This window comes from Myotis nattereri (genome assembly GCF_964212035.1).
Source record: "Myotis nattereri genome assembly, chromosome: 9".
Taxonomy (NCBI): Eukaryota; Metazoa; Chordata; class Mammalia; order Chiroptera; family Vespertilionidae; genus Myotis; species Myotis nattereri.
The window spans coordinates 40,199,679-40,226,328 of record NC_138084.1 but is presented as its reverse complement, the minus strand read 5'-3'; the positions used below and the strand labels follow the sequence as shown (position 1 = coordinate 40,226,328).

The following is a 26,650-nucleotide window of genomic DNA, read 5'->3' as shown; positions in this document are numbered from 1 at the left end:
TGCTCCTCACTCCGGGAGCCCTCAGTGGATGTCCTACTGATGGCCACAGTCTGGCAGCAGAGACTCGGAGCAGGCGTCCCGTGTGTGTGTGTGTGTGTGTGTGTGTGTGTGTGTGTGTGTGTGTGAGAGTATGCTGTGGGCCTGCCCCCAGCCACACCATGAAGGATTGGTGTGTTATGCCCAGAGCTCGGGGTTCCCAATAATCCACCACCAGGGAGCCTCCTTCGATGCAAAAGCAACGAGTCTTTATTGATCAATTCTAGAATTGGCTCCCAGCCTGTATCCGACACAGCGGTGAGGCGAGAGAGACCGTGTCCCAGGAGAACAAAGGTTATATAGGGCTAGCTATTTGGGGTGGGCTTTAGGGGTGGCGTGAGTTACAGAGATTGGTTAGGGTTTTACAGCATAAGGGTCAGGAAGTGACCATCACATTCTCTGAAGGTTGGAGCCGTCCTCCACTATAGCCTTATTAGGACCTTAGCTACATTTCTGGAGCTTCATTGGTCCACTCAGGTGGGTGGTTGGGATAGTTTAGGACAATACCAGCATTCTTGTGGTCATTCTCGGGGGGGCGCCTTGGGCTGGCAGAGGGCCCAGCCTTGCAAGATAAGATAGAGGAGAGGGAGAAGAGTATGTCCCTGCTTTGTCCTTGAAGAGGGAGGAGGGTGCATTTCTGCTTAGTTCTGCTTAGTTCTTTCAAGTTCCGTTCTGTCCCTTCAGGTGCAGACGCCCCTCTCTGTTGATCTCTCAGGCTCCTGGCCTCCACTGCTTGTTGTACTCTCCCTTGAGCTGTGGCCAGGGTGGGGTGCTGCCTACAGGCAGCCGTTTCCTGCACTGGGATCGCCATGGCGACCCAGGAGCAGGCGCATACGGGGGCTGCCTGCAGGCTGCCCTTTCCTGCTCGCCGATTGCTGAATCGCTGGGGCACCTGGGGTCAGGCTCTGCTGGGTGCTCCCTGTGGGCGGCACTTTCCTGCTCTCTAATCACCATGGTGTCCCCGCTGGGGGTGGGGCTTAGGCAGCACATGGGGAACCTGGCTGGGGGCGGGGCTGCACACAGGGCCCAGACGGCGGCTCGAGCTGTCTCGCCCTGCCTGCAGTATGCAAATGAGCCTCCATCTTTGTTGGTATCTAATTTGCATATTGTGCTGATTAGCCAATGGGAGGCATAGCGAAGGTACAGTCAATTACCATCTTTGGCTATTATTAGCTAGGATTCATCAAGGAGTGAAGGAGAAAATATTATAAATAATATGTACCAAGAGTGGAAGCTTTGTGTACAGAGTGTCTGAGTTCAAGTCCAGTCTCTCCAAATATGCACAGTGAACCATGAATCAAATACTTGAATGCTGATTTTATTTTCTTTAAATGGTCCTGGTAATAAAACCTACTATAGTTAGAATCATTGTGAGAAGAAAAATGTCATTAAGTGCATAACATGTGTCTCAACTGAATAAACATTTTCCCCACTAATTACTGAGAAATATGAACTATGTCAGTGTCTCATTAAACAGGTTTTTGCCTTAAGGGGCAATTGGGTGGTTTTTACTGCAGTTTCATGTTTCAGATCTCAGATACCTCTGTGCTGCTGTCTAGACTACTCCAGCTCTGCCAGTGATAGATAAATCTCTGTGTGTGAGTGTGTGAGTGTGTGTGTGTGTGTGACATTGAGCATTTTATTATAATTCTACTGTTACTATTACATATTAGTTCTTATCAAATAAACTAAATCCTAGAATATTATATTTCACATTTATAAAAATATATATATGAACCATCCTTCAGGTATTATTGTGGCAATTAAACAGCAGAATATTTTTAATATCCTCTGTCATGGCTAGTACATAATTAGTAATTAGGTATGCTGTTCTCTTACTGTGACTACAATAAATTATTTTAAGAATACATATTAGTTTATCTTACTTTCACCATTATTATTCTACTTTGTTTTAAGAAATAAAGTAATTTGATGAAAGAATTATAACTTTCTTTAAATTTTAGTTAATTAAAAAAATAAATATTTCTGTATAGTTTCCTATATTTCTCATTTTTCTACAGTAAATATATGTCATTGAAGTTGAACTTGAATTTGGGTTATATTTGTTCTGAATTAAAAAGTTCTTATTGCCCTCTCCAGTTTGACTTTTGGCCAGCAGATTGAATGGTTGTTGGTTCGATTCTGGTCAAGGGCACATACCTTGGTTGCAGGCTTGATCTCGGTCCCAGTCGGGACGTGTGCAGGAGGCAACTAGCTGATGTATCTATCTCACATCGCTGCTTCTCTCACCATGTCTCTTCACTTCCCTTCCACTCTCTCTGAAAATTAATGTGGAGAAAATATCCTTGAGTGAAAATTAAAATTTAAAAAAAAAGTTATTATTCACAGAAATACAGTAGTGTAACCAGTACAATTGTGGCATTTCTAAACTACTGTGTAGGTAAGTGTTCTGTTGCCAGGCCAGCCTTTTGCAGGGAGGTGCAAGTTTTAAGGAGCAAAGACAAGCCAGTTCTTCTCCTCCAATGAGACAACAGGGGCATTATTTCTGCAATGGGTATTCCCACCAATCCAGAACTTGTGGAACCCTCTTGTCTTTCGCATTTTTATCCCCAAATCTGTTCCCAAAGAAGTAAAAGTTAAAATTAATTAATTAGTTAATTAACTAATTAACTGAATGGGCTCTCTTGTCAATTATTATCTGCTCTCATCTCTGCATGGCCACAGGAATATCTAAATTCCTCACTTTGGATTATCTTTGATGTAACAAGGGATTGCAAGGTGGATATTATAGTGTGTGTGTGTGTGTGTGTGTGTGTGTGTGACCTCTGCCTTCCTTTCACTCCATTGCTATGATGCCAGGGGCTATTACTTACCTTGTAATACTCCTCAATTATTGACAAATCAACTCCAGGACTTTCCAGTTACTGGAATCCCAGTCCTCCAATTCAGGATGAAGTCTCTACTTACAAGGAAAACAAGACCTGAATGTTCAGAGACAACATTGTTGAGGGCCCTTATCATCACTGTCAAGACTGCTCAAACACACACACACACACACACACACACACACACACACACACACAAGGGAGGCATACTTTTGTTTTCAATTGTTTTCTCCCTTTTGGCCTCACTCTTTCCAGTGGGCTGACAGACGAGGGCAGTCCCCAGGACAGAAGACAAGTCTGTTCTTCCCCTTTCCGAGTGAAAGGGAGGGGAGTTGAATCTGCAGTGAATGTTCATGCAGGCCTTGGTGGGATCCCAGTCCAGTCTTCTGAAACAGAAAATTTCTTGCTCTTGAGGAAGTAGTATACGCAGATTTACTGGTCTTTAGGTTCAATGTATGTTATGCCGTAACAAACAGCCAGATTTTTTGTCAAGTGTTTGTCCCACTTTCCATTCTCAGTGGATAAAAGAGAACAGGATGATTTGGGGTCTGGTGGTAAATGCGGAGATATACAGCAGAGTTATTTTTTGTATATTTGATCTACAAATTTTCTGACAATTGACAGGGAGTGGAGGGCTCCACACATGCAGTGTTTTTATGTGGAGTGCACAGGGATAGCTTAGGACAGTGGTCGGCAAACTCATTAGTCAACAGAGCCAAATATCAACAGTACGATTGAAATTTCTTTTGAGAGCCAAATTTTTTGAACTTAGACTATATAGGTAGGTACATTGTTATTAACTTAATTAGGGTACTCCTAAGCTGGCCTTTGCTAAAAATGTCCTCAATCTGACTGAGGTACGTTCGCTGAGGTCGACCCCTTCCAACTCTCCCATCCACACTTGTCTTGTATACTTGTTTCGTCTATCTCCTTTCGTTCATCCTCTCTATATGTCCAAACCATCTCAACATACCTTTCTCAATCCTCGACACTACATCTTCTTTCACTCCACAACGTTCCCTAAAATTAACTTAATAAACTTTACTTAGAGTTTTAGGTCTTAAACTATAGGTACGTTGAATAAAACTTGATATCATACTTAATAACAATATTATTTATTGATAAAATTAAATTCCTTACAATTTACCTTACAATATCCATAAAATTAAATCATGACAATGACTGACAAACACTAATGTGAACAATGGCCTTGCATCTCCTTGGAAAGTTTGGGTAAGTCCGGTTTGTATGCTGTTGTTTTTAATTTTAGGCACGATTGCAGGTTCTCATCAATAAGACAACTTCTCAATTTACTCTTGATAAGGTTCATGCTTGAAAATGATTGTTCGTATTAATATGTAGACCTGAAAAGGAAACAACAGCAAACGCTAGTTTTTTCAGTTGATTATATGAGTCAAGAATACTATTCCAGGAGTTAAAAATCAATATATCTTCCTTCTCCAGGTCTTTCAAAGCAGACCACTTGTGCTGTGAACTAAGTTCACATTTGTTTTCCTCCAGCATTTCTATATCAGCGCAAAGACGTTCAAATTTTGAGCTCCACAGTTCTTTGTTTTTTAAATCCAGCAATTGCATTTCAAAGTTGCCATGTCAATATTAAAGGGAGAAAAATTTATTTCAGTTACAGTAGCATTGAGAGGTTTTTTAAGAAAGGCTAACGTCGCTTTGCTGTTTCTGAATTCCTGAAACCTGTTGAGAAAAGCTTCCCTCATATTTAAAAGTGTTGTTTTGAAATAGCAAATGTCAATATCAGAATTATTTTTTTGGCGATGTTTCAACAGGCTTGGAAAGTGAATCAAAGTTTCTCTTTCAAAATCTTGAGCAAAAAGAGATAATTTGTTTTCGAATGAAATAACTTCTTCTAACATTGAAAAAACTGTGTTTCCTTTCCCCTGTAGCTTACGATTAAGCTGATTTAGATGAGACATAACATTTACCATGAAATAAAATTTTTGGATCGACTGATCGTTCGTTAGTTCTGGATAGTGAACACCCTTCTCAAGGAGAAATGCTTTAATTTCTGTTAATAAGGAAGCGAAACATTTCGAAACGTTTCCTCTTGATAACCAACGTACCTTGTTATGCAGCAGAAGATGTGCGTACTCACTCTCCATTTCAACTAAAAATTCTTTAGCCCTAACCGGTTTGGCTCAGTGGATAGAGCATCGGCCTGCGGATACAAGGGTCCCAGGTTCGATTCCGGTCAAGGGCATGTACCTTGGTTGTGGGCACATCCCCAGTGGGGAGTGTGCAGGAGACAGCTGATCGATGTTTCTCTCTCATCGATGTTTCTAACTCTCTATCCCTCTCCCTTCCTCTCTGTAAAAAATCAAAAAATATATTAAAAAAAAATAAAATAATAAAAATTCTTTAAATTGGTGATGATTAAGAGCTTTAGCTATAATGGAGTTGATAATCTTAATCACCAATTCCATAATTTTGCAAATTTCTTCTGGAAATGTCTGCGCACAAAGCTCCTCTTGATGAATGATGCAATGGTAAGTAAATATCTTGTGATTAATTTTTTCTTTCAAAATAGCAACAAACCCATTTCTTATGCTGGTCATACTTTCGACTCGTCTGTTGAAATTGAGACAATTTTATCGAGTGGAATATGATGCTTTTCAATGCACTCAATTACAGCATTTGCTATATCCTCTCCCTGTGTTTGACCTTTGAGTGGCAATAATCCTAAAAGTTCTTCTTTAGGACCTGTAGATGAAATAAATCGTACAAAAAGTGAAATTTGCACTGTATCATTTATGTCACAAGACTTGTCAACTGCTATTGATAAAGCTGAAACCAATTTAAGATCTTCAACTTGCTGGTTGGTTATATTTGAAGACATTTTGACTGTTCTATCTTTCACTGTTTTAGCAGGCAATGGTAACTCTTTAATTTTTTTTAGAATATCTGCTTTGTTCTTAAAATCCCGAAATAGCTCTTCAGATGCATTTATAAAACAACTTTTTTTTATGTATTAGCCATCTGTATCTGGTTTTCCTCTCTTAGCAATCTCGTGACTAACCACAAAACTTGCAATATTAACATTGTTGGAAGATTGCATCCAGTAATTAAATACAGAATTTGATTTTTCTTGACTCTTCTGAAGTTCCTCAACGGCTTTCTTCCTTGCATCATTGACAGGATATTTAGTACTAAATGACACGTGATTAGTCGTAAAGTGTCTCTCCAAATTTGATTTCTTGTTATGCGCCAATTTTTCCTGACAAATAAGACAGGTCTAAAGGCATTTAAGTTTTGAATAAATGTGAAGGTCTCGGTCCACTCAACTTTAAACTCATGGTTTTCGTCTTCCGTTTTTCTTTGCTTCTTCTTTGTAGCCATGTCAAACAGGGCACCTAAAAAAATGTTTCATTTTATACTAATAAAAGCCACCAACACAAAATAATACAATTCTTAAATGGATGACAAAAATACCTGTAGGATTTGCAGCTGGTTGGAAAAATACAGGTAACTTTATGCTCCGAGTAGGTACTTTTGTCACCTGCGCGCGATTTGTGAACGCGACTAGCACTAACCACTGCACATGGGACTGCTGATTGACTGGCTCACTCAACTCATGCATGAATCAAGCCCACTTCCCCACGCTGTGCACTGGGTATCCCGCGTCCTGCCTGCACCTAATCTCCCATCGCCCGACCACCTGACACTGCCCCTCTTCTTCTAATGCCACTTCTAATAACGCCACTTCTTCAAAATAGACTTGCCCACATTGAAAGCCAACTTCTGTGCATGGGCCATGAAGTTTCAATCACACGGTACGTGCACGCCCACATGTGGTATTTTGTGGAAGAGCCACACTCAAGGGGCCAAAGAGGTTGATGTGGCTCACGAGCTACGGTTGGCCGACCACTGCCCTAACCGGTTTGACTCAGTGGATAGAGCCTCCGCCTGCAGACTGAAAGGTCCCAGGTTCGATTCCAGTCATGGGCATGTACCTTGGTTGCGGGCACATCCCCAGTAGGAGGTTTGTAGAGGCAGCTGATCAATGTTTCTCTCCCATCTGATCGATGTTTCTCTCTCATCGATGTTTCTAACTCTCTATCCCTCTCCCTTCCTCTCTGTAAAAAAAGCAATAAAATATATTTTTTAAAAAAAGGTGATTTGACCTTCTTTTCTCTTCCCATAGTAATTATCTTTCATAAGAAAGCCTTTCCTCTGTTTCCCAGGGATAGCTCCATGTTTCAGGTGCTGGATAACATGATTTCCAGTGATAGACACAGGGTCAGGGGTTCTGGATGGCTCCTCAGCAGTGAGGTATGTAGGTCAATGTTTTCCTTTCCTGGCCAGCCTCGCTCTTTCCAGGGAGCTGAAGGGCTGCATGTCCTCAGGAGTGAGTAGAGCTTCTTCTCCCCTCCAGTGAGACAGCAGGGAAAATGCTACAGGAAGGAATGTTCCTGCAGTACGTGTCTGGCATTTTCATTTCCCACTCTTCCCAACCTGCTTATCAGCCAAGAGAAATAGAAACACTGGGCTACTTGGCCAGTGTCTGCTCTGGTCCCTGTCTCACAAGAAATTCTTCAGTTCTCCATTTCTGGAAGACCTGTGGTGGGAGAGGGATTCCTTGATAGTTTTGGAATAGATAACTATCTATTAGATAGATACATTCTTTTTCTTTCTCCCTCTCTCTTCCTCTCTTCTTCAATCTCTCTCTCCCTCTCCCTCTCCCTCTCCCTCTCCCTCTCCCTCTCTTCTCCATCTGCACTTTCCTCTACCGTGTCCTGTGGCTGCAGCTGCTTTGACCTTAACTCCTTGTAGCCCTACCAGAAAAGTAAATTCAGTGGTCTCAAGACACAATGTATGCTCAAATCCTCCTTCCTGTACAGGCTCCTGGTGGGTCTCAGGATGGGTTGGATCTTGGATGAGATGCAAAATAATTGGAGATTTGCTGGAAGCCAGTCCATCCTTGCTGCTTGACACAGTCGCTGCAGGGAAGAAACATCTGCACAGCATATGTTTCAAGGGATCTGGGGTATATGGCATACTGTTCGTAATATGTTTGCTCCCCTTCTTAGTGCTATGTGTTTTAACCAGGGTCACCTCTCCGAGAAAAGTTGTTTCCCCAGGGGGGAATTTTTCCCTGGAGTTAGGGATTAACAGGACTAAGGAAGGGAATAAAACCTCTTAACTAAGTGCCAGGCAGGTAATTAATCATTTTAACTACGAACAATCACACTTAAGCTACATAATCTTTACTTAGGATAATGTCCTTCAGTTACTTCCTTGTAGTTTAACAGAACAATAGAGTAGTGACCTTGGAATGGAGATAACAAACACCCTAACCTTTGGAATAGAATGAATAGGATTAAAATCAACTGGTATAAATACAGATGTAACAGGAGAATAAAGACAGAACCTGGCTGGAGAACTTGACTAGAGAACCTGGCTAGGCTGCTGATCAACTGAACACTGTCTCCATGTCATTCCTTCTTTGCCGACTCCGTGCACACCTTTGGGAACCCCTGGACCTGCTGGGGCAGGCCCCCAACAGAGGTGCCTACACCAGTTTTGGATCATGCTGGAGACATAAAACAGGGGTAGATATTAAATGATATCTTCCCTGATACAATATCTATCTCTGACCCTGCTGTTCATCAGAGCTTTATCTGGACCACAGTCTCTGCAGCCAGTGCTAACTGCATGTGGCCTCTGGGCTGTTATCAGTATCTGGACCACTAGCTGCAATACACTTTGGTTCTCCTTCAATCTCACTCCTTATCAGGTTCCCTTCATGTATGATGAACATGGTACCAGTGAGCAGTTTTATTGGGTCTAAATTCATCTCAATGCAGCCTTTATATTTTATTAATGTTGTATCTTACTAGTTATGCTGTACCTTAAACCTATGTTATTACTTTGATATTTCTTACAGATTATTGAGGAACAAAGCTGAGAGATCAGAAGCAGGAGGAGCACATGGGAAGTATTTCCATAAGGGACATGTTTATAACATTTCATACGGCATAATGAGAGGCTAGATTGGTGTTAATAATCTGAAAAAATATCAGAAGAAGTGTCATGACAACAAAATCTTAAGACCAATGACAAAAGTGAGTTAAGGTACAGGTGCCTCTTCATTTATTTAACTACCTCTCCTGTTAAAGACATAGCTGCACCCAGACTGACTCAGTCATCTGTCTCCCCCCCTGCCCCCCTCTGTCTTTCTTCTCTGGCTTCTCCTTATATGATTTTCTCAAACTGAATTCAAGATGACTTTGTGTGTTTTCACCTCTACAATATTCTCCTTGTACCCTTCACTTCCCTCAGCCATTTTTAGGTGCACATGTTTTGAAATTGCACTGTTCACCAGAGTCATTACCATTATCATTATCACATTTCACCTGTGCCACTTAACACATGATTTTAGAATTGTTTCATACTCTATTAGTCAGGGTTCTCCTGAGAAACAGAACCAATATTGTAGATATATCCTTCATATGTGTGAAATTGGCTCATGTGATTATAGAGTTTGACTAGTTCCTGGTCCTGCCTTTTACAAACTGGATACTCAGGAAAGCTGGTGGTGCAGTATAGTCCAAGTTCAACAGCTTGAGAACCAGGGTAGTCAATGGGGTAAGTTCCAGTACAAGGGCAGGAGAAAACCTATACCCCACACAAGCAGGTAGACAGGAAGCAAAAGGAACACCTTCTTTCTTTCTTCCGCTGCCTCTTTGTTCTGCTTAGACCAGTGGTTCTCAACCTTCTGGCCCTTTAAATACCCTTCCTCATGTTGTGACCCAACCATAAAATTATATTCCTTGCTACTTCATAACTGTACTGTTGCTACTGTTATGAATCATAATGTAAATATCTGATATGCAGGATGGTCTTAGGCGACCCCTGTGAAAGGGTCCTTTGACCACCAAAGTGGTCGCGACCCACAGGTTGAGAACCGCTGGCTTAGACCCTTAATCTAATTTATTGTGACCAAAGATCCAAATGCTAATCTCATCTGGAAACACCCTCACAGACACACTCAGAAATAATATTTAATCTGGGCAACCAGTGGACAGTCATGCTGACTCATAAAGTAATTCCTCACAATTACTTTGCTCTTTCATTTCTATTATGTTAAGACTATAAAGATTATATGTTAAATGGTATTAGAAAACTTTGCCCATCAGATGATACATCATGTAGTTTGATCTGTGCAGTTCATTTAGGAAAAGTGTCATCTTGTCCTTATTGAATCCAGGTTCTGCAAGCCAGCATCACGGTGCTACCACTCCATGATCCCCCCATGGCTGACCACCTGAGGTAACTTCAGATTTGGGCAGCCGTTCCCTCTCACAGGACGGCCAGGACACATGTTGGCCAGGGTCACTTAGCTTAGCTGGTAGGGACAGGACAGGGGAGAGCTGCCAGGATCACTGCCTCAGGTGGGCCTTCAGGGAGGGTCCTCCCTGTGGTGAAGGAGGTATTTCATTCCCTCCTCATGACACCTCATCCCTAAGGGAACAAGATGAGGGTGATGTGTGTGACAGTCACAGCTCAGGTCAGCCTAGTTCTCCAGAGGATGAGTTACTGTGAGAGCCATGAGAACAGCTTCTGGAAGGAGAACTGAGATAGGATTAAGAATGTAGTCATTGGCCCCTCTGAGCTAAGGCACAAAGTGTTAGTATTTCCTGGAGGTCTTTGTGAAAGCCTCTCATTGGTCCATAGATTTTCTTCTTTCCTGCCCCTCCCCTAAAAATTTAACTTTCATTTTCACTCTGCTCCTCCTGCAGCTGGTTTGGAGAGTGAATTATCACCACTTCTGCCCTCAGGCTGAGACTCCAGAACAACTGAATAGGCCTTTATCCCTGGAAGATTGGAGGTGAGTTTTTCTCTGCTCTCTGAGCCTTGCCTGGGATGAGCAGGGGAGTGGTGCCGGGGTGGGGTGGCAGGTGGGGGATGGAGGGTGCTAGTCTGCCAACAACCTTGTCTTTCATTATTTCAGACCTCTGGGCAGGAAAATGCAACCTCTCCCACCCCCACAACCAGAGCCTGGGACTCAAGGGGCTCCTCTGTGAGGGCTGCCCTAGCCCAATAGCTGGGGCGGGGACCTTGGTGGCTGGCAGAGGCCAATCCAGTAGCGTCCTGAAGGTGGGGCAAGGGTGATGCCCCTGGGAGGGGGTTGGGGCCTAGCACTCCACAGTCAGCTCTGTGGGCGGGGCTTCAGCAGAGGAATGGGGCGGGCACACCCAGGAGCACTGACTGGTTAGAGAGACATGCAGCCCTGGTCTCATGAGTTAGGGGTGGAACACCAAGTAGCCATCATTCTCCAGGTCTGAGCCTCAAGTGAGAGTCCAACACGCTTCCACTCCTCCTGCAGGAGAAGGATTTCCTTTAGGCACTTTTCAAACCTCTGATTTTGCGCGGGTCATGGAGCAAGTCCTATAAAATCTTTAAGCCCTGTGCACCTGCCCTTTCAAAGAGGAATTACCTGTACCCTACACCCCTAGGGTTCTCTGGACACAAGCCTTATTCCTTTCTGATGGCAGACACTCTGTGGGTTCAGGTATCTGGTGCAGGTCCCCAGAGAGCCTCTTGTGGGGCACAAACACCTAAGAACTCAAAGATGGGCTTCACATGTGTGATATCCTTCCAGCGCAGACACCACTCCTGTTCCCATATCTATCTCCCTGCCTTCTGTGGAACCCTAGTCGCTGCGTAGGTAGTGCAGGGTCAGACTCCATGTGTGAGGACTCAAGCTCCTCTGCATTTTCCTCTTCTGTGTCCTGTGGCAGCAGCTGCTTTGACCTTAGCTCCTTGTAGCCCCACCATAAAAATAAATTCTGCAGCCCCAAGGCAGAATGCATACCTGCTCCTCCCTCCTCTTCAGGCTCCTGGTGGGTCTCAGGATTGGTTGGCTCATGGATGAGGTGCAAAATTTTTGGAGACTCCTACCCTAAGTTTGGATCATGCTGGAGTCATAAACCAGGGATAGATATTAAATGATAGCTACCCTGCAACAATGTCTATCCCTGATCCTGCAGCCAGGGGCTAACTGCATGTGGCTCTGGGCTGTTTTCAGTATCTGGACCACTAGCTGGAATACACGTCTGTTCTCCTTCAGCCTCATTCCTCATCAGGTTCCCTTCACGTATGATGACCATGGCACTAGGAGGCAGTGTTCGTGAGTCTAAATTCCTCTCCATGCAGCCTTTATAATTTTCCCTTCGGAGAACAGAGCAAAGGGAAAAATTTACTAACTTATTCTGCAGATCTTTCTTTACCATCAAACTTTGGCAACCATCAAGACTAAGATCTTTTCTTTCATTTTTGCTTCATAGTCCCATTTACCTGAAGTTCCTGAGAGAGCTCCCGATCCTAGACTGTAGCCGCAGGGCCATACCGAGTCCAGGTGGGAGAGTGAGCATCACTGTGTTATGCTCCGTGATACCCTCTGGTAACTTAAGAAGCATTCAAACCGCTCCCCCCTCCCCCCTTCCTCTTCCCCCCCTCCCTCAGGGCCCTCCCTTCAAAAAAAAAAAAAAAGAAAGAAAGAAAGATTTAAACCTGTCAGGAAGTTCTGTGTGTTTATTTAAGCCAAACTGTCCACAATGGCTGGAAGCAGATTCTCAATGGATTGACATAATGCTCCAGAGAATGGCAGTTTTGCACCTTGTATTATACATTAGAATCAAAAGAGAAGGTGTAAGTGTGTTACATGAAATCCATTGGTGATAGATGGGGGAGGCTGAGGCAGAAGAAAGCAAAGAGGGGAGGGTATGGAACCTCTGGGATTGGATAGAAAGTAAAATGATAGACACATTCTTCTTTTACTTATGTAGGTGTAGGATAGTTAACAGTCAACAATTAGCTCAATAACAATGAGGGTGTTTGTGGTCTCTGTACAGTGGTGCCTTGTGGGGTCCAGACAAAAAGGAAAATTACCTTGACATTCCAACTATATGTTATTGTAGATGCAAAAGGACACTAGACAGGCTCAGTTAAAGTAAAGATTGACTTTGTCAGGCAAAAAGGCCAGCCTAGGATATGACTAGCCAACAAAACTGCTCTTTCAGTTTAAAAACTTTTAATTTCAGACCATCCTCTGTGGTTACTTTAGGTCTCTGAATTTGCAAGGCTACCACACAAGCCTTTCCTGAGCTCGTCAGGTTAGCATGTGGTCCTTTTTGTCCAAGCCTCTTTGAATGACCACCAGCATCATCTCCAATTTGGATGGTCATTACCATCTTGTGACCTGTGAGATATAAGCTGTCAGGGTCACTTAGCTGAGCTGAGGATACAGGACAGGAGGCAGGGCATGCTGACATTGGCTGCCTTAGGGAAGCTATTAGTGGTGTTCTTCACAGGGCTATGGAAGGTACTTTATTTCTGTCATCTCAGCCTTTTAAGAAGCCAGACTTAGTAGATGTGTGTGAGACCACTAAAGTTTATGTAAGCCTAGAGCTACAGAGTGCAAATTACCTTGTGAAAGCCCGTAGGCATTGCATCCCTGGGCCATAAGGATACACGTTGGTTATAAAAGTCACAATCCCCTTATGAAAAATAAAATTTAAGCATATTAACTGGCATTTGAGGTCTATATGAAATCCTCCTTAATCCAAATGCACTTTCTACATTAGGCTAATTTTGCTATCAACAATCTGGCCTTGTAAGGAAGCTGATCTTCCACTTTATTATGGCCTCATGATGTTTCCAGACAAGAAAAACAAAAGAAAAACTTATTAGAAAACTTATCCAATATTATTTTTCTAGGAAGAAAGAAGCCAGGCCTGATGTTTACCTTTTGTTCTCCATAATCTAATCTAACTGTCAATCCTTTCTTCTTACCACAGGCTATGTTTCACTCATCACTTGCTCTCCATGTCCTTCATCTTCTTGTCCTGAAAGCTATCATCATCTCTCCCCTGGGCAACTGTATGTGCATCCAACTCATCTTCCCAATTCCCCACTGGATCCACCGATTACTCCACAGCCCTACACTGGTGATTACTTTTGCTCTTGGCAAAGTGTTCCTAAACGTTACCTAATTCACTAAGTGCCACAGGTCACTGCAGGCTCATGTGATGCCAAAGGCCTAGCAGTTTTCTCACACGAGCCACACTGGCATTTTCCACCTCAGACAATGTGGTGCATCTTCAGTGAACGGGTCATTTCCTTTACCTAATAAATTGTTTTGCTCTCCCATATGCCTTACTTCCTTCATCTTCCTCAGGTTTCAGTTCAGCCCTTAGGTATTTCAGTCTGAATTGCTGGACAACCCGTTATCTGCCCCAATAATTTGATTTCCCAACGACATGCACATCTCTCTAGTAGTGTTTTTCACATCAGCTTGTATATATATGATTTAATTACTGTTACTTTCCAGGTAGATGTCAGGGTCCCAGTGGTTTAAACTCTCTGTTTAGACTCATTTCTGTGTGTGTGGGTATTAGTTTAGTTTTTAGCATGTAATTCATAGTGATGAAAAATTAGTTGAATGATCTTGCCTAATATTTTGAGATTTCTTTTGCAAGACTGATATTTACTTCATCTGTGTTTCTATTTTTTCAGATATGTGACTTGTGTGATCCTATGCACATCTTTATGCTATCTCCCTCCCCATCATCAATATACATACACACCATTAGGCTCCTGTCCATATTTTTGGCATATTTCCAGGCAAACATGAAATTGTACTATTTATCCAACAAGACTCCCCAGAACCTCCTAAGTTACCTACATTGTCTTTAATTAACCCTGTAAGGTAGGAAGGGGGACCCTGAATACATTAGAATCATTGCAACTCTGTGTATTGAAAATAAATGGTCTCTGTAAGTCACTCACTAACTTTATGTACACATCTGATAAAGGGTTTGCTCATGCCATTACACAAATACATTGTCACATATTATCTATACTAATAAAAGGGTAATATGCTAATTAGAACGGATAGACCAAACATCTTCTGGATGTCCTTCCAGACATCCTTCCAAACAAAGCCACGGTGGTGGGGGCCAAGGCAGAGGTGGTTACAGGTGATCAGGATGCCAGGGGAGAGCTGTTGAGGGCGATCAGGCCGGCAGGGGAGAGCATTTAGTGGCGATCAGGCCAGCAGGGGAGAGCACATAGGGGTTATCAGAACAGCAGGGGAGAGCACTTAGGGGCAATCAGGCAGGCAGTGGAGCAGTTATGGGCATCAGACAGGCAGGCAGAGTGCTTAGGGGTTTTCAGGCAGGTGGCAAAGTGGTAAGGGGCAATCAGGCAGGCAGGCAAAGTGGTTAGGGGCAATCAGACAGCCAGGCAGAGGATTTAGGGGCAATCAGTTAGGCAGGTAGAGTGGTTAGGGGCAATCAGGCAGGAGGGCAAAGTCATTAGGGGCAATCAGGCAGGCAGGCAGATGAGCGGATAGGAGCCAGTGGTCCTGGATTGCAAGAGGGATGTCTGACTGCTGGTGTAGGCCCGATACCCAGAGCAGGTCTTTCTGATAAAGGAACACGGAAGGAGATTGTTAACTGAAGGATGAAACTGAGTCCTACTGACACCAGGATAGCAATGCCTGATGAACGAACAGGTATAAAAGCCCAGACCCAAAAGTGGTTTGGAGATGTGTTTGGTATAGGAAAGATTAAGTTGGAGAGATGCTGGGTCACGCAAACATCTTTTGTTTGTAAAAAAAGGCCTTGGGTCATCCTTTGGTTTAGTAACAGTAAATGACAATAACAACCATTGCACAAATGAAAACGTTAAATAAAACTATTTAAAATTCTTATGTGCCTGGCTGGAATTTCTCAGTGGTTAGAGTGTTGTCTTGTGCATGGAAGGGTCATGGACACTTACCAGGGTTGCAAGTTTGATCACCACCCAGATTTGTGTATCTGTTGCAGACAACCAATTTATCTGTCTCTCTCACATTCATATCTCTCTCTCTCTCTCTCTCTCTCTCTCTCTCTCTCTCTCTCTCTCTCTCTCTCTCTCTCTTTGTGTGTGTGTTTCTTTCTCTACCCCTCTCTCCCTTCCACTCTGTCTAAAAATCAATGACAAAAAAATCCTCAAGTGAGGATTAACAAAAAAATAAACATAAATAATATTATTACAAATAGTATTTTTTTTCTAGATCACCATGCTTCTTGCCTTGTCTCTCTACCTTTTATTTTTTGTCCTTTTACATCTATTCTTGCTTCATCCTTAATTTTTATATAATTAGCAACATTTATTCCTACCATTCTTACTCTGCTCCCCTTTAATCTTTCCAATCAGGCAGTGGTCATTGAGCAACAGAAGCCTCAGATCAGGAGAGAAAGGAGCAGGGGAGCAGCTGCGATGGCTTCAGGAATCCTGGTGAACATGAAGGAGGAGGTAACATGCCCCATCTGCCTGGAGCTCCTAACAGAACCCATGAGCCTGGACTGTGGGCACACATTTTGCCAAGCCTGTATCACTGCAAACAACAGAGAGTCCATGATCTTCCAAGGAGAGAGCAGCTGCCCAGTGTGCAGGATCACTTATCAGCCTGAGAACCTGCGTCCCAATCGACATGTGGCCAACATTGTGGAGGCCCTTAGGGAGGTCAAGTTGAGCCCACAGGAGGAGCAAAAGACAGATCTCTGTGTGCGCCATGGAGAGAAACTCCTGCTCTTCTGCCAGGAGGATGAGAAGATCATTTGCTGGCTTTGTGAGCGGTCTCGAGAGCACCGTGGTCACCACACCTTCCTCATGGAGGAGATTGCCCAGGAGTACAAGGTAACAGACTGGGATGGAGGAAAGACAGGGCAGAAAATAGCACTTGATGGGAAATCTCAACTTTTGTATTTGACTGTAATTATCTTGCCACCACAGTCCTGGAGCCTGTGATCACTTTTCTTCCTATGTTCACCTTCCAAGGCCTGAAGGACATTTGTATACATTCCACACAATTACAAATGATGAGCAGACTCTAAAGGACAGTAGATATTTTCAGACTTTGTGCTAATAGGTAGAGGTTTGGTGCACAAGCAAAGCTGTTATCATCTCTTTAGACATGAGGGGTAACTGGGCAGCTGGGTGGATGGAGACCTAAGTTCTTTCCTTAATAACGGATCAAGTATTTTCTTCTAGGGCAGTGGTTCTCAACTTTCCTAATGCCACGACCCTTTAATACAGTTCCTCATGTTGTGGTGACCCCTAACCATAGAAGTATTTTGTTGCAACTTCATAACTGTAATTTTGCTACTGTTATGAATCATAATGTAAACATCTGATATGCAGGATGTATTTTCATTGATACAAATTGAACATAATTAAAGCATAGTTATTAATCACAAAAACCATATGTAATTATATATGTGTTTTCCGATGGTCTTAGGTGATCCCTGTGAAAGGGTCGTACGACCCCCAAAGGGTTCTCGACCCACAGGTTGAGAACTGCTGTTCTAGGGCAAAGAGAACCAGTCTTCTCTTGACATAGTAATGGTGAATTCTATCATCTGAGTCTTAAAGAACACATAACCACTTCATGTTCCCTTCAAATCAAAGATTCTAATGGTCATTTTACAGTTTCTTTAGAGATGAACATGATTTTCTTCCCACTAAACCTCTCTTCTGATGAGGAGAGAGCCCATAGCTTAACCCTGAAGTGAATCCTCTCCCATAGGAAAAGCTCCAGGCAGCTCTGGACAGGCTGAGGGCAGAGCATCAGGAAGGTGAAAAATTGGATGATAACCTTGAAGAAGAGAGAACTTCCAAGAAGGTAGGAGGAGACTTTTTCTGGTAATTATCCAAGAATCTGGGCATGACTTTGGGTTTTAGTCACAAGGAGCTCCCTTCCTTCTTGTTTTCTGACAGTTGATATGTCCAGAGTCATTGATTAGCCATTGTATATTCTTTCCCTGGTAGAAATAGGGCTGAAAATAAGCATGTCACAAAAATAATGCTGATATTTGGAGGTTAGTTATTCCCATAGATAGACTCTATGGTGAGAATGCTAGTGAATTTTACATTCATTTATCTTTTCTTTTTTCTTTTTTTTTTTTTTTTGAGCCTTAAACTCTTCCAGGGAAGACAGTTACCAATGGTTCATGGCTCTGTTCCAGGAGCTCAACTTAGGCTGCGGTGGGGTGGGGTGAGGAGTAATGCATGGAGGCATCACTGTCCTGGGCAGCTCTGGGAGCTGAGCCACACCCAGGTGTCCCATTTTGTTTCGGGTTTGGCTTCAATAATGTAGACATGAGAGCATTATTTTGGAATGTGATGAAGATGAAATAATGGGGAAAATCAGCCTCCCCAAGAATTGCTCCTCTGCTTCCATCTCTCTTCGCTCTGAGAACATCCAAATCAAATACTTCCTTTTCTGGATCCCACTCTGCCTGATAACTTGAGTCCCTGTCTTTCTTTCTCATTCCTGAAGGATCAGATAGAACATGAGCTGAAAAATGTCCAGGATTATTTTAAACAACTGAGAGGTATCCTGGCCAGTGAGGAGCAAAAGGAGCTGCAAAGGCTGGAGAAGGAGGCGGCAGAGAATCTCGATGACCTGGCTCAGGCTGAGAGTGAGCTGACCCAGCAGAGGAAGTTGTTGAGAGATCTCATCTCAGATCTGGAGCATCGGTTGCAGGGGTCAGCAGTAGAGATGCTGCAGGTAAGACTTAGAAATAAGCCCCAGCATCTGAACTTAAGAAAAATTAAGACTAAGTTTCCTTCTCTGCTGTGTGGTCGTTGTTTGTGGTGTTGACACTGGGGTTCCATTGGTCTTGCAGTGACCCTTCCCTGCATCTGTTTCAGAGGTTATTGGAATTGTTGAGTGCATGAACAACAAGGAAACATCTGGTTCTTATTAATGTATCAATTAAAGTACAAAATTGACTGTGAAGAGAAGATTCCTTGTATTCTGTAGGCCCTTGTGTCTGTGATCTAGCCTAGAAATTTATTCAGGTATCTCTTCATGATACAAGAGTTGTCGTTTTTCTTTTTAGAATAAGTTGAAGTTTTTCTTTCTTTCTGAATTTTCTGAATAAACAGTTGTGAAGGATTAGCATTATTTATTTTTTATTTCCGTACATTTACCAGTGAAATCATTTCACTCTGGGCCTTTATGTTAATGGAAAAGTTTAAAATATTTTTTTTACTTGTATTAGGTTTTCTCAGTTTTTTTTTAATGTTTTTTGAGTCAGTTCTTGGTAATGTACATCATTGTAGAAATTTGTCCATTTTAAGTTGTCAGATTCATAAGCATGAAATTAGTCATTATTTCTTAGAATATTTTTCATTTCTACAATACTATCAGTAATGGCTCCTCTTTTGTTTCTGATTTTGTGATTATTTTTGGTCCAGTAAGTTATAATTTGTCAAGGTCACTGACATTTTTTGGTTTGTTTGCTTTTTAATATATATTTATTGATTTTAGAGAGAAAGGCAGAAGGTGAGAGAGATAGAAACATCCATGATAAGAGAGAATTATTGATCAGCTGCCTCCTGCATGCCCCCTACTGGAGATCAAGCCTGCAACTGGGGCATGTACCCTTGACTGGAATTGACCCAGGACCCTTCAGTCTGCGGGGCAATGCTCTATCTAGTGAGCCAAACTAGCCAGGGCTCATTGATATTTTTTAGAATAAATTTTACTGTGTTATTATTTATTTATTTATTTATGATTTATATTTAACCTTTCTATATCACAGGTTTCTACTCTCACTTATATAGTTTCCTTTGTGTGTGTATGTAAATGCACATTGATATATGAGAGTGTGCATGTGTTTCTGTGTGTGTGCATTGAATTTAATTTTTTGTTATTTTTCTAGTTTATTAGAGTGAGAATTTTTTTGTTTATTTTATTTTGTTAATCCTCACCCTAGGATATTTTTTCCATTAATTTTTAGAGTTTAGAAAGAATGAAAGGGAGGAAGGGAAGCAGATAAGGAGGAAGGGAGAGAGAGAGAGAGAGAGAGAGAGAGAGAGAGAGAGAGAGAGAGAAACATCCAGTGAGGGAGGGGTACATTCATTGGTTGCCTATGGCACACACACCAAAGGAGGCCAGGGATCAAACCTGCAACACAGGTACATGCTCTTCACCAGAAAATGAATGTGGGAGTCTTTGGTTCTGGGACGACACTCTCACCACTGAGCTATACCACCCAAGGCTTAAAGTAGGAATTTTGACCCCTGACTTTATCGTCTTTTCGCTTACAGTTTTTACTGTTATAAATGCATTGTCTTAGCTGTATTCCAGACATTTGGATTATTTACTTATCTGTTTGTTTTTTATTGATTTCAGAGAGAAAGTGAGAGGGAGAGAGAGATAGAAACATCAATGATGAGAGACAATCATTGATCAGCTATCACTTGCATGCCCCCTACTGGAGATGGAGCCTGCAACCCTGGTGTGTGCCCTGACTGGGAATTGAACCTTGACCTCCTGGTTCATAAGTCAGCCCTTAAGCACTGAGCTCCACCTGCTGGGCCTTGATATTTTGAATCAATTTAACTTTTTTTCAAATTTGCTTTGTTATTTTTATCTTAACCCTTAAAATATTTGAAATGGTGTTGTTTAATGTACAATCACCTGGTGATTTTTTACTTTTTTTTCTGTTGCATGTTTTAAATTTAATTCCTTTCTAATCAGAAAGCATATGTTTTATTATTTCAACTTTATAGATGTGTTGACTTGCTTTTCTACTAAAATATTATATGTCCATATTTTTATGTGAATTTGAAAATAATTTGAAGTGTGTATTGATTGGGTGAAAGGGTCTTTATTTGTCAGGTGGAGCTGGTTGACAATGTTGGTCACGGCTTCCACATCATGATGATTTTCTTATTTACATTTTTGCTTTTTATTTTCTCCTTTTCTTAAGTCTCTTTAACCTTTCTTATTATACTGATTTGGTGGTGATTATCTCCTTGAGCTTTTTCTTATCTAGGACGCTCTTTATGTCTCCTTCAATTTTAAATAATAGCCTTGCTAATAATAATAATAATAAATAGCCTTGCTGGGTAGAAGAATCTAGGTTGTAGGTCTTTGCTTTCCATCACTTTGAATATATCATGCCACTCCCTTCTGGCCAGCAAAGTTTGAGTTGAGGAATTAGTTGGGATATTTACGGAGCCCCCTTATAGGTAACTAACTGCTTTTCTCCTGCCATGTTTAAGACTTTTTTTCTTTGTATTTTTCATTTCTCACTGGGTGTTTTTTATGCTTTCTAACTCCTTTCTATGTTTCTTCTCTCTTTGTTGAAGTTCTCAGTCAGATAATCTATTCTTTCCTAAGTTCATTGAGCATCTTTATAACCAGTATTTAGAATTCTGCATTTGGTAGATTGCTTGCCTCCATTTTGTTTAGTTATTTTTCTGAAATTTTGTCCTGATCTTTCATCTGGGACATGTTTCATTGTCTCCTCATTCAGCTGCCTTCCTATGTTTATTTCTATGTGTTTGGTATATCTGCCACATCTCCCAGCCTTGGCAGAGTGGCCTTATGTAGCAGGCTTCCCTTGGGGCCCAGTGGTGCAGTTTCTGTGTTCATCTGAACCAGGTTCTCTAGGGGTGTCTAATGTTTGAGTTGTGCATGCTTTCTTGTTGTAGTTGAGCCTTGATTGTCATTGGCACATCAGTGTGTGGGATTGCCTCTCAGGCTGAGTTGGGGTCCCATTTCATAATTTACACCTGTGGGTGTGGTACCAGCCAGTTTCATTTTCCCTCCTACCAGCCTTGTGGTGACTTTTAAAAAAATAAGTGTTTATTGATTTTAGAAAGAGGATGTAACAAGAAGATGTGATGAGAAACAAGGTCAGATGACTGAAAATAGTTAACAATATGGAATAAACTTTTTAGACCCTGAAACACAGTAAATACTGAAGTGTTTAGAATAGTGACCAGTAAATATTGGTAACATGGACGAAGGTGTAGAAAAGAGGAGGTAATTTGTTTGTTGAAAAGTAATATACATAGTAAATTTCCTAAGTTACTGGTTCCTGTGACTTCTTTACTAGGCATTATATTAACCTGCTCTCACATTAGGACCATCTCTATTTCCACCAGATCAGGGGGGTGGAGAGTGGAGATGTGTTGAAGTTTTGTTAGTGAAAGAGCTTATTACTTCATGACTTATAGTGTCTCTTTCCTCCTTAGGATGTGAAAGGCATTATGGAAAGGTATGTATGGGAGACCAGCGATGGTCTTTTTGTGCTGTAAAAAGTGTTTAAAGACATTAATGATACCTGGTGATTAATAAGAATAAACTATTGCTCAGGGCAGAAACATTTAGATGTAGTTTTATCTTAAATTTCTGTTCACATATGGCTTGTTTATTGTATACCTATTGACAATAAACCAGATTTTATGTAGTCAATTTACTCGAGGGAGTTGCAAAGTTTGGGTTTGTATAAGATGTTGCAGTATCAGACCCATCTGACTTCATAAATTCTATGCATGCCTTTGTCTAACTCAGATTTTCACATGTAACAGGTGATGTATTGACTATGGGAATGTCATGTCTTCTTTACCTCCTAAGCACTCTGAATTTGAGACAACTCCTTTATATTTAAATTTCTCCTCTCGGAATAGAAGATATAGTTCTCTTTATTTTCCAAAGGCTGACTTGAATATCAAGGATTATTTTGACCCTTTGAAAAACAGTTGATCCATCTTGGTCATGCACTTTTGAAATCTGAATGGAAGGGCAGTATCTTTGTGTCTAAATTTGAAGACCTACTTGGCTGCACTAATCTATTCCAAACACATGAAATTCAGACCACTAGTAGTATAGCATTCATAATATCTTATTTTCCAAGTGTTATATTTTTTCCAGAGAACCTGAAACCTCAGATGTAGTTCTGGAGGCCTCCTACTGGGCAGTGGAATTTAAAGGTCTTGGTTCTTCCCAGACAGTATTTCCACACTTGATATATCTCAAACATAAGGAACCATGTTCTGCATCTTCACATTCTTGTCATATTGCTGGGAATTTACATCCATGTCACGACTTTTCCTTATACTTATTTATTTCAAGGTACCAAAGTTTGCATTTTAAAGAAATTCACTATGACACATAATTTCATATGATTTTTAGGAGTTAGAAAGGGAGAGGATAGTTATCACTGTGAAAGGAATAAACTACTTCTGAGAGGTCAATGCCTTTCCAAGGGCAGACAGCAGTCAACGGGGAAAGTGGATTGAGCACATTTCTTCTGGTGCCAAGGTCAGAAGTCTACTCTCTCCTTTCTCAGGAGTCCATGAATGGGGGCTCAAGTACTCCTTGGGGTGAGTAGATAAAATCAGTGGTTTTGGAGAGACAAAAATTCAGAGGTGTGTGGATCTATCTTGTTGTCTCTAGGAGTAAGACCTTCACTCTGAAGAAGCCAAAAACCCTCCCCATGAAGCAAAGGAGAATGCTCCAAGCTCCTGACCTGGGAGGGATGCTACAAGTGTTTAATGGTGAGGAATGCTTGAGCAATGGGTGGCTGTGAGATTGTTGTTATGGTTGGGGTTAAAGTTCAGGTTTAAGGTGTAGCTGGAGGAGAAATAAAAAGACAAATATTATATTCTGGTTATAAGAGCATATTCAATGGAGAGTGGTCAATTGTCGTGTTCACCCCTATTCCATGTACTAACTTACATAAACCCCAGTCTTTCCCTGATATGGGGAGAAAATAGGTGTTGATGCAGAACATTTTGCCTATATTTGATGTTATGGATTTTTTTCTAATTTCAGAACTCACAGATGTGCGACGCTACTGGGGTAAGGAGAAATCACAATATCACAAAGTCACCTTGTCCTCATCTTCTTTTAGAATTTTGCATTTTCTGCTAGGTCTCTCGTATAACGACCCAGGTTTTCCCTCCCAACACCCACATATATGTTATATTTCTTCAGTGAGTAATGCTCCTCAAGAACCAAATCAAATCTTTCCCATTTTCCACTCATTTTATTCTCAAAACTCTCTTACAATGTCACAGATAAAGTATGTCAGATTCCTCACCCAACCCTGTAATTTTTCTACAGTACACGTGACACTGGATTCTCCCATGGATAAATCAAATATTGCCATTTCTGAGGATCGGAGACAAGTGAGACCTGTCCATTTTTTGTTTCTCAGAGGTGATAATGAGGATTATGGTGTCCTGGGATCACCTTCTATCACATCAGGGAAGCATTACTGGGAGGTGGATGTGTCACAGAAACGTGCCTGGATAATGGGGGTATATGGAAAATCATTCCCTGGCCTCTTTGTCAAGGAAGTTCAAAGAGAATATTTAAATAGAAAGCCTTTTTGCACTAGATTTCAGCCTAAATATGGTTACTGGGTTATAGGGCTACAGAACCATTCTGAATATAAGGTTTTTGTGGATTCTGCCTCCTCTGACTCCACGACATTAACCCTGTACCTGAGTGTTCCTCCCCGTCGTGTTGGAGTTTTCCTAGACTATGATGCTGGCACTGTCTCCTTTTTTAATGTCACTAACCATGGGTTTCTCATCTATAAATTCTCTTCATGTTCCTTTTATCAGAAAATGTTTCCGTATTTCAATCCTATGAAATGCACTGCCCCCATGACACTGTGTTCTCCAGGCTCTTAAACCTCTTACACCCACTTCTCTGGAGTGTCTCCTGCGATGGGTGCATCTAATGAGCTGAGCTCACCTGCACTGTTCTTAATATCTTTTCCGGGCTTGTTTTTTTTTCCCCCCATTTGAACACCCTTCATTCATCAATAAGGTGTACAATTTGCCTCTTGCCATAGTTTCCCCAAAGTATTATTTGCATTCATAGAGAATCTTAATTCATCACTTTTATCATCTCAAGGAAAATGACTAATGCCTCATAACAAAAAGGCATGTATGGAGGTAACATCTCTACCAAGTTCTACAATCTCATGTCCTCTGCCCCTGCCTGAGAAGATGAAGCAAAGCTTTTCAACAACTTTTATTGAAGACTTGAATAGAAGTCATTCACTACAGAATGAATCCTTAGAGGTCTGTCTGTTTACCCATGATGTTTGTTATTCATCAAGGAGTGAAGAAGAAAATATTAAATATGGGTTTTTAAATTGATTTCTTAGAGAGAGAGGAAGGGAGAGGTAGAGAGAGATAGAAACGTTGATGATAAGAAATATTAAAGTGCTGTCTCCTGCATGCCACCTACTGAGGGTTGACCTTGTGTCCAGGAAATGTGCCATGACTGGGAATTGCACCAGCGACCTGTTGGTGCACAGGTCGATGCTCAAGCACTGAGCAACATCAGCCAGGCAATAAGAAAATATCATAAATAATATGTACTAAGAGTGTAAGTTCTGTGTCCTCATTTCTGAGTTCACGTCCAATTTCTCCAAATATGCACAGTGAATTTTGAATAAAATACCTGAATGCCGATTTGTTTTCTTTAAATAATCCTGGTAATAAAACCATACCATAGTTAGTATCACTGTGAAAAGAAAAATTTCATTAAGTATATAAAATGTAAGTGTCTCAACTGAATAAATATTTCTCCACTAATTACTGAGAAATCTAAACTGTCAGTGTGTCATAAAACAGGTTTTGCTTTCAAGGGCACATGGGCAGTTTTTACCAAAGTCTCATGTTTCAGATCCCAGATATATCTGTGCTGCTGTCTAGAATACTCCAGCTCTGCCAGGGTTAGACATGACTGTGTGTATGAGTGAAAATTTTATTATAAGTCTGGTGTTACTGCACATTAGCCTTGATCAAATAATCTAAATTGTACACGATTCAGTTTCACATTTGTAAAATAATATGAAACTGACCTGATGTATTTTTGTGAAAATTAAACCATAGAATATTTTCAGTAATTTCTTTCATGGCTAGCACATAATTAGTCATCAAGTATACTGTTGATTCATTTTTGTTTGCCTCTCACTGTGATTGAAATAAATGATTTTAAAAATACATATTAGCTTACTTTCAACTTTACTATTCTTGCTTTGATTTAAGAAATATAAATAACTTGATGAAAGAATTGTGAAATCTAATGAAAAAGATAATCAATGAACAAAATGGAACCAGAAACAAGGAACAGACTGGGCAGTATCTGAGGGGAGATGGGTGAGGGGTGACTGGATAAAGAAGGGAAGGGTGTTAGCTAAAGAACATATATGCATACCCCATGGACATGGAAATAGACTTGTGAAGACCAAGGAAGGGGGGTTTGGGAGAAGATTAATGTGGGAAAAAGGAGGTTACAGGGGGATGTCTATCTGCAACAATGTCAACATTAAAATTTTTAATAAAAAAAAGTTATTACTCACAGAAATGATTTAAGTACAATTGTGGGATTTCTTAACAGTGTTTTGTTGCCCAGTTCAGCCTTACTTTTGCAGTGAGGTTCAAATTTTCAGGAACAAGAGAAAAGCCAGTTCTCCAAAGAGATAGCAAGTGCATGATTTCAGCAATGAATATTCACACTATCCCCTTGTCTTTTGGAATTTTTATTCCCAAATCTCAAAGAAGTAAAAGTTAAAATAAATACATTAATGAATTAACTAATCTATTAAAAGTGCTCTCTTATCAATTATTATCTTCTCTCATCTCTGCATGGCCACAGGAATATCTAAATTCCTCACCCTGGATTATCATTGATGTGACAAGGGATTGCAAGGTGGATATTACAGTGTGTGTGTGTGTGTGTGTGTGTGTGTGGGGCACGCATGTCTGAAATTGATCTAAATTTTCCCTTTGACCTCTGCCTTCCTTACTCTCCGTTGCTGTGATGCCTGGGGCTATGCCTCACTAGCAATACTTCTCAATTATTGACAAATCAACTCCGGGAATTTTCAGTTATTGGAATTCTGGTCCTCCGATTCAGA

At 41.2% G+C, this 26,650-nt stretch overlaps 1 protein-coding gene across 1 annotated transcript; it reads left to right on the top strand.

The window, feature by feature from the left end:
- Positions 1-10,660: 10,660 nt before the first annotated feature.
- LOC308524136 (tripartite motif-containing protein 5-like) lies at positions 10,661-24,407 on the top strand (the record flags this gene model as incomplete). The annotated part of the gene is made up of 9 exons (XM_081098284.1): positions 10,661-10,743; positions 12,203-12,273; positions 16,119-16,601; positions 17,491-17,586; positions 18,244-18,474; positions 21,960-21,982; positions 23,164-23,264; positions 23,542-23,568; positions 23,833-24,407. Exons 3-9 carry the CDS (start codon positions 16,182-16,184, stop codon positions 24,405-24,407), a joined length of 1,473 nt encoding a protein of 490 aa, XP_080954410.1. The 5' UTR covers positions 10,661-10,743; positions 12,203-12,273; positions 16,119-16,181.
- Between the last annotated feature and the right edge of the window lie 2,243 nt (positions 24,408-26,650).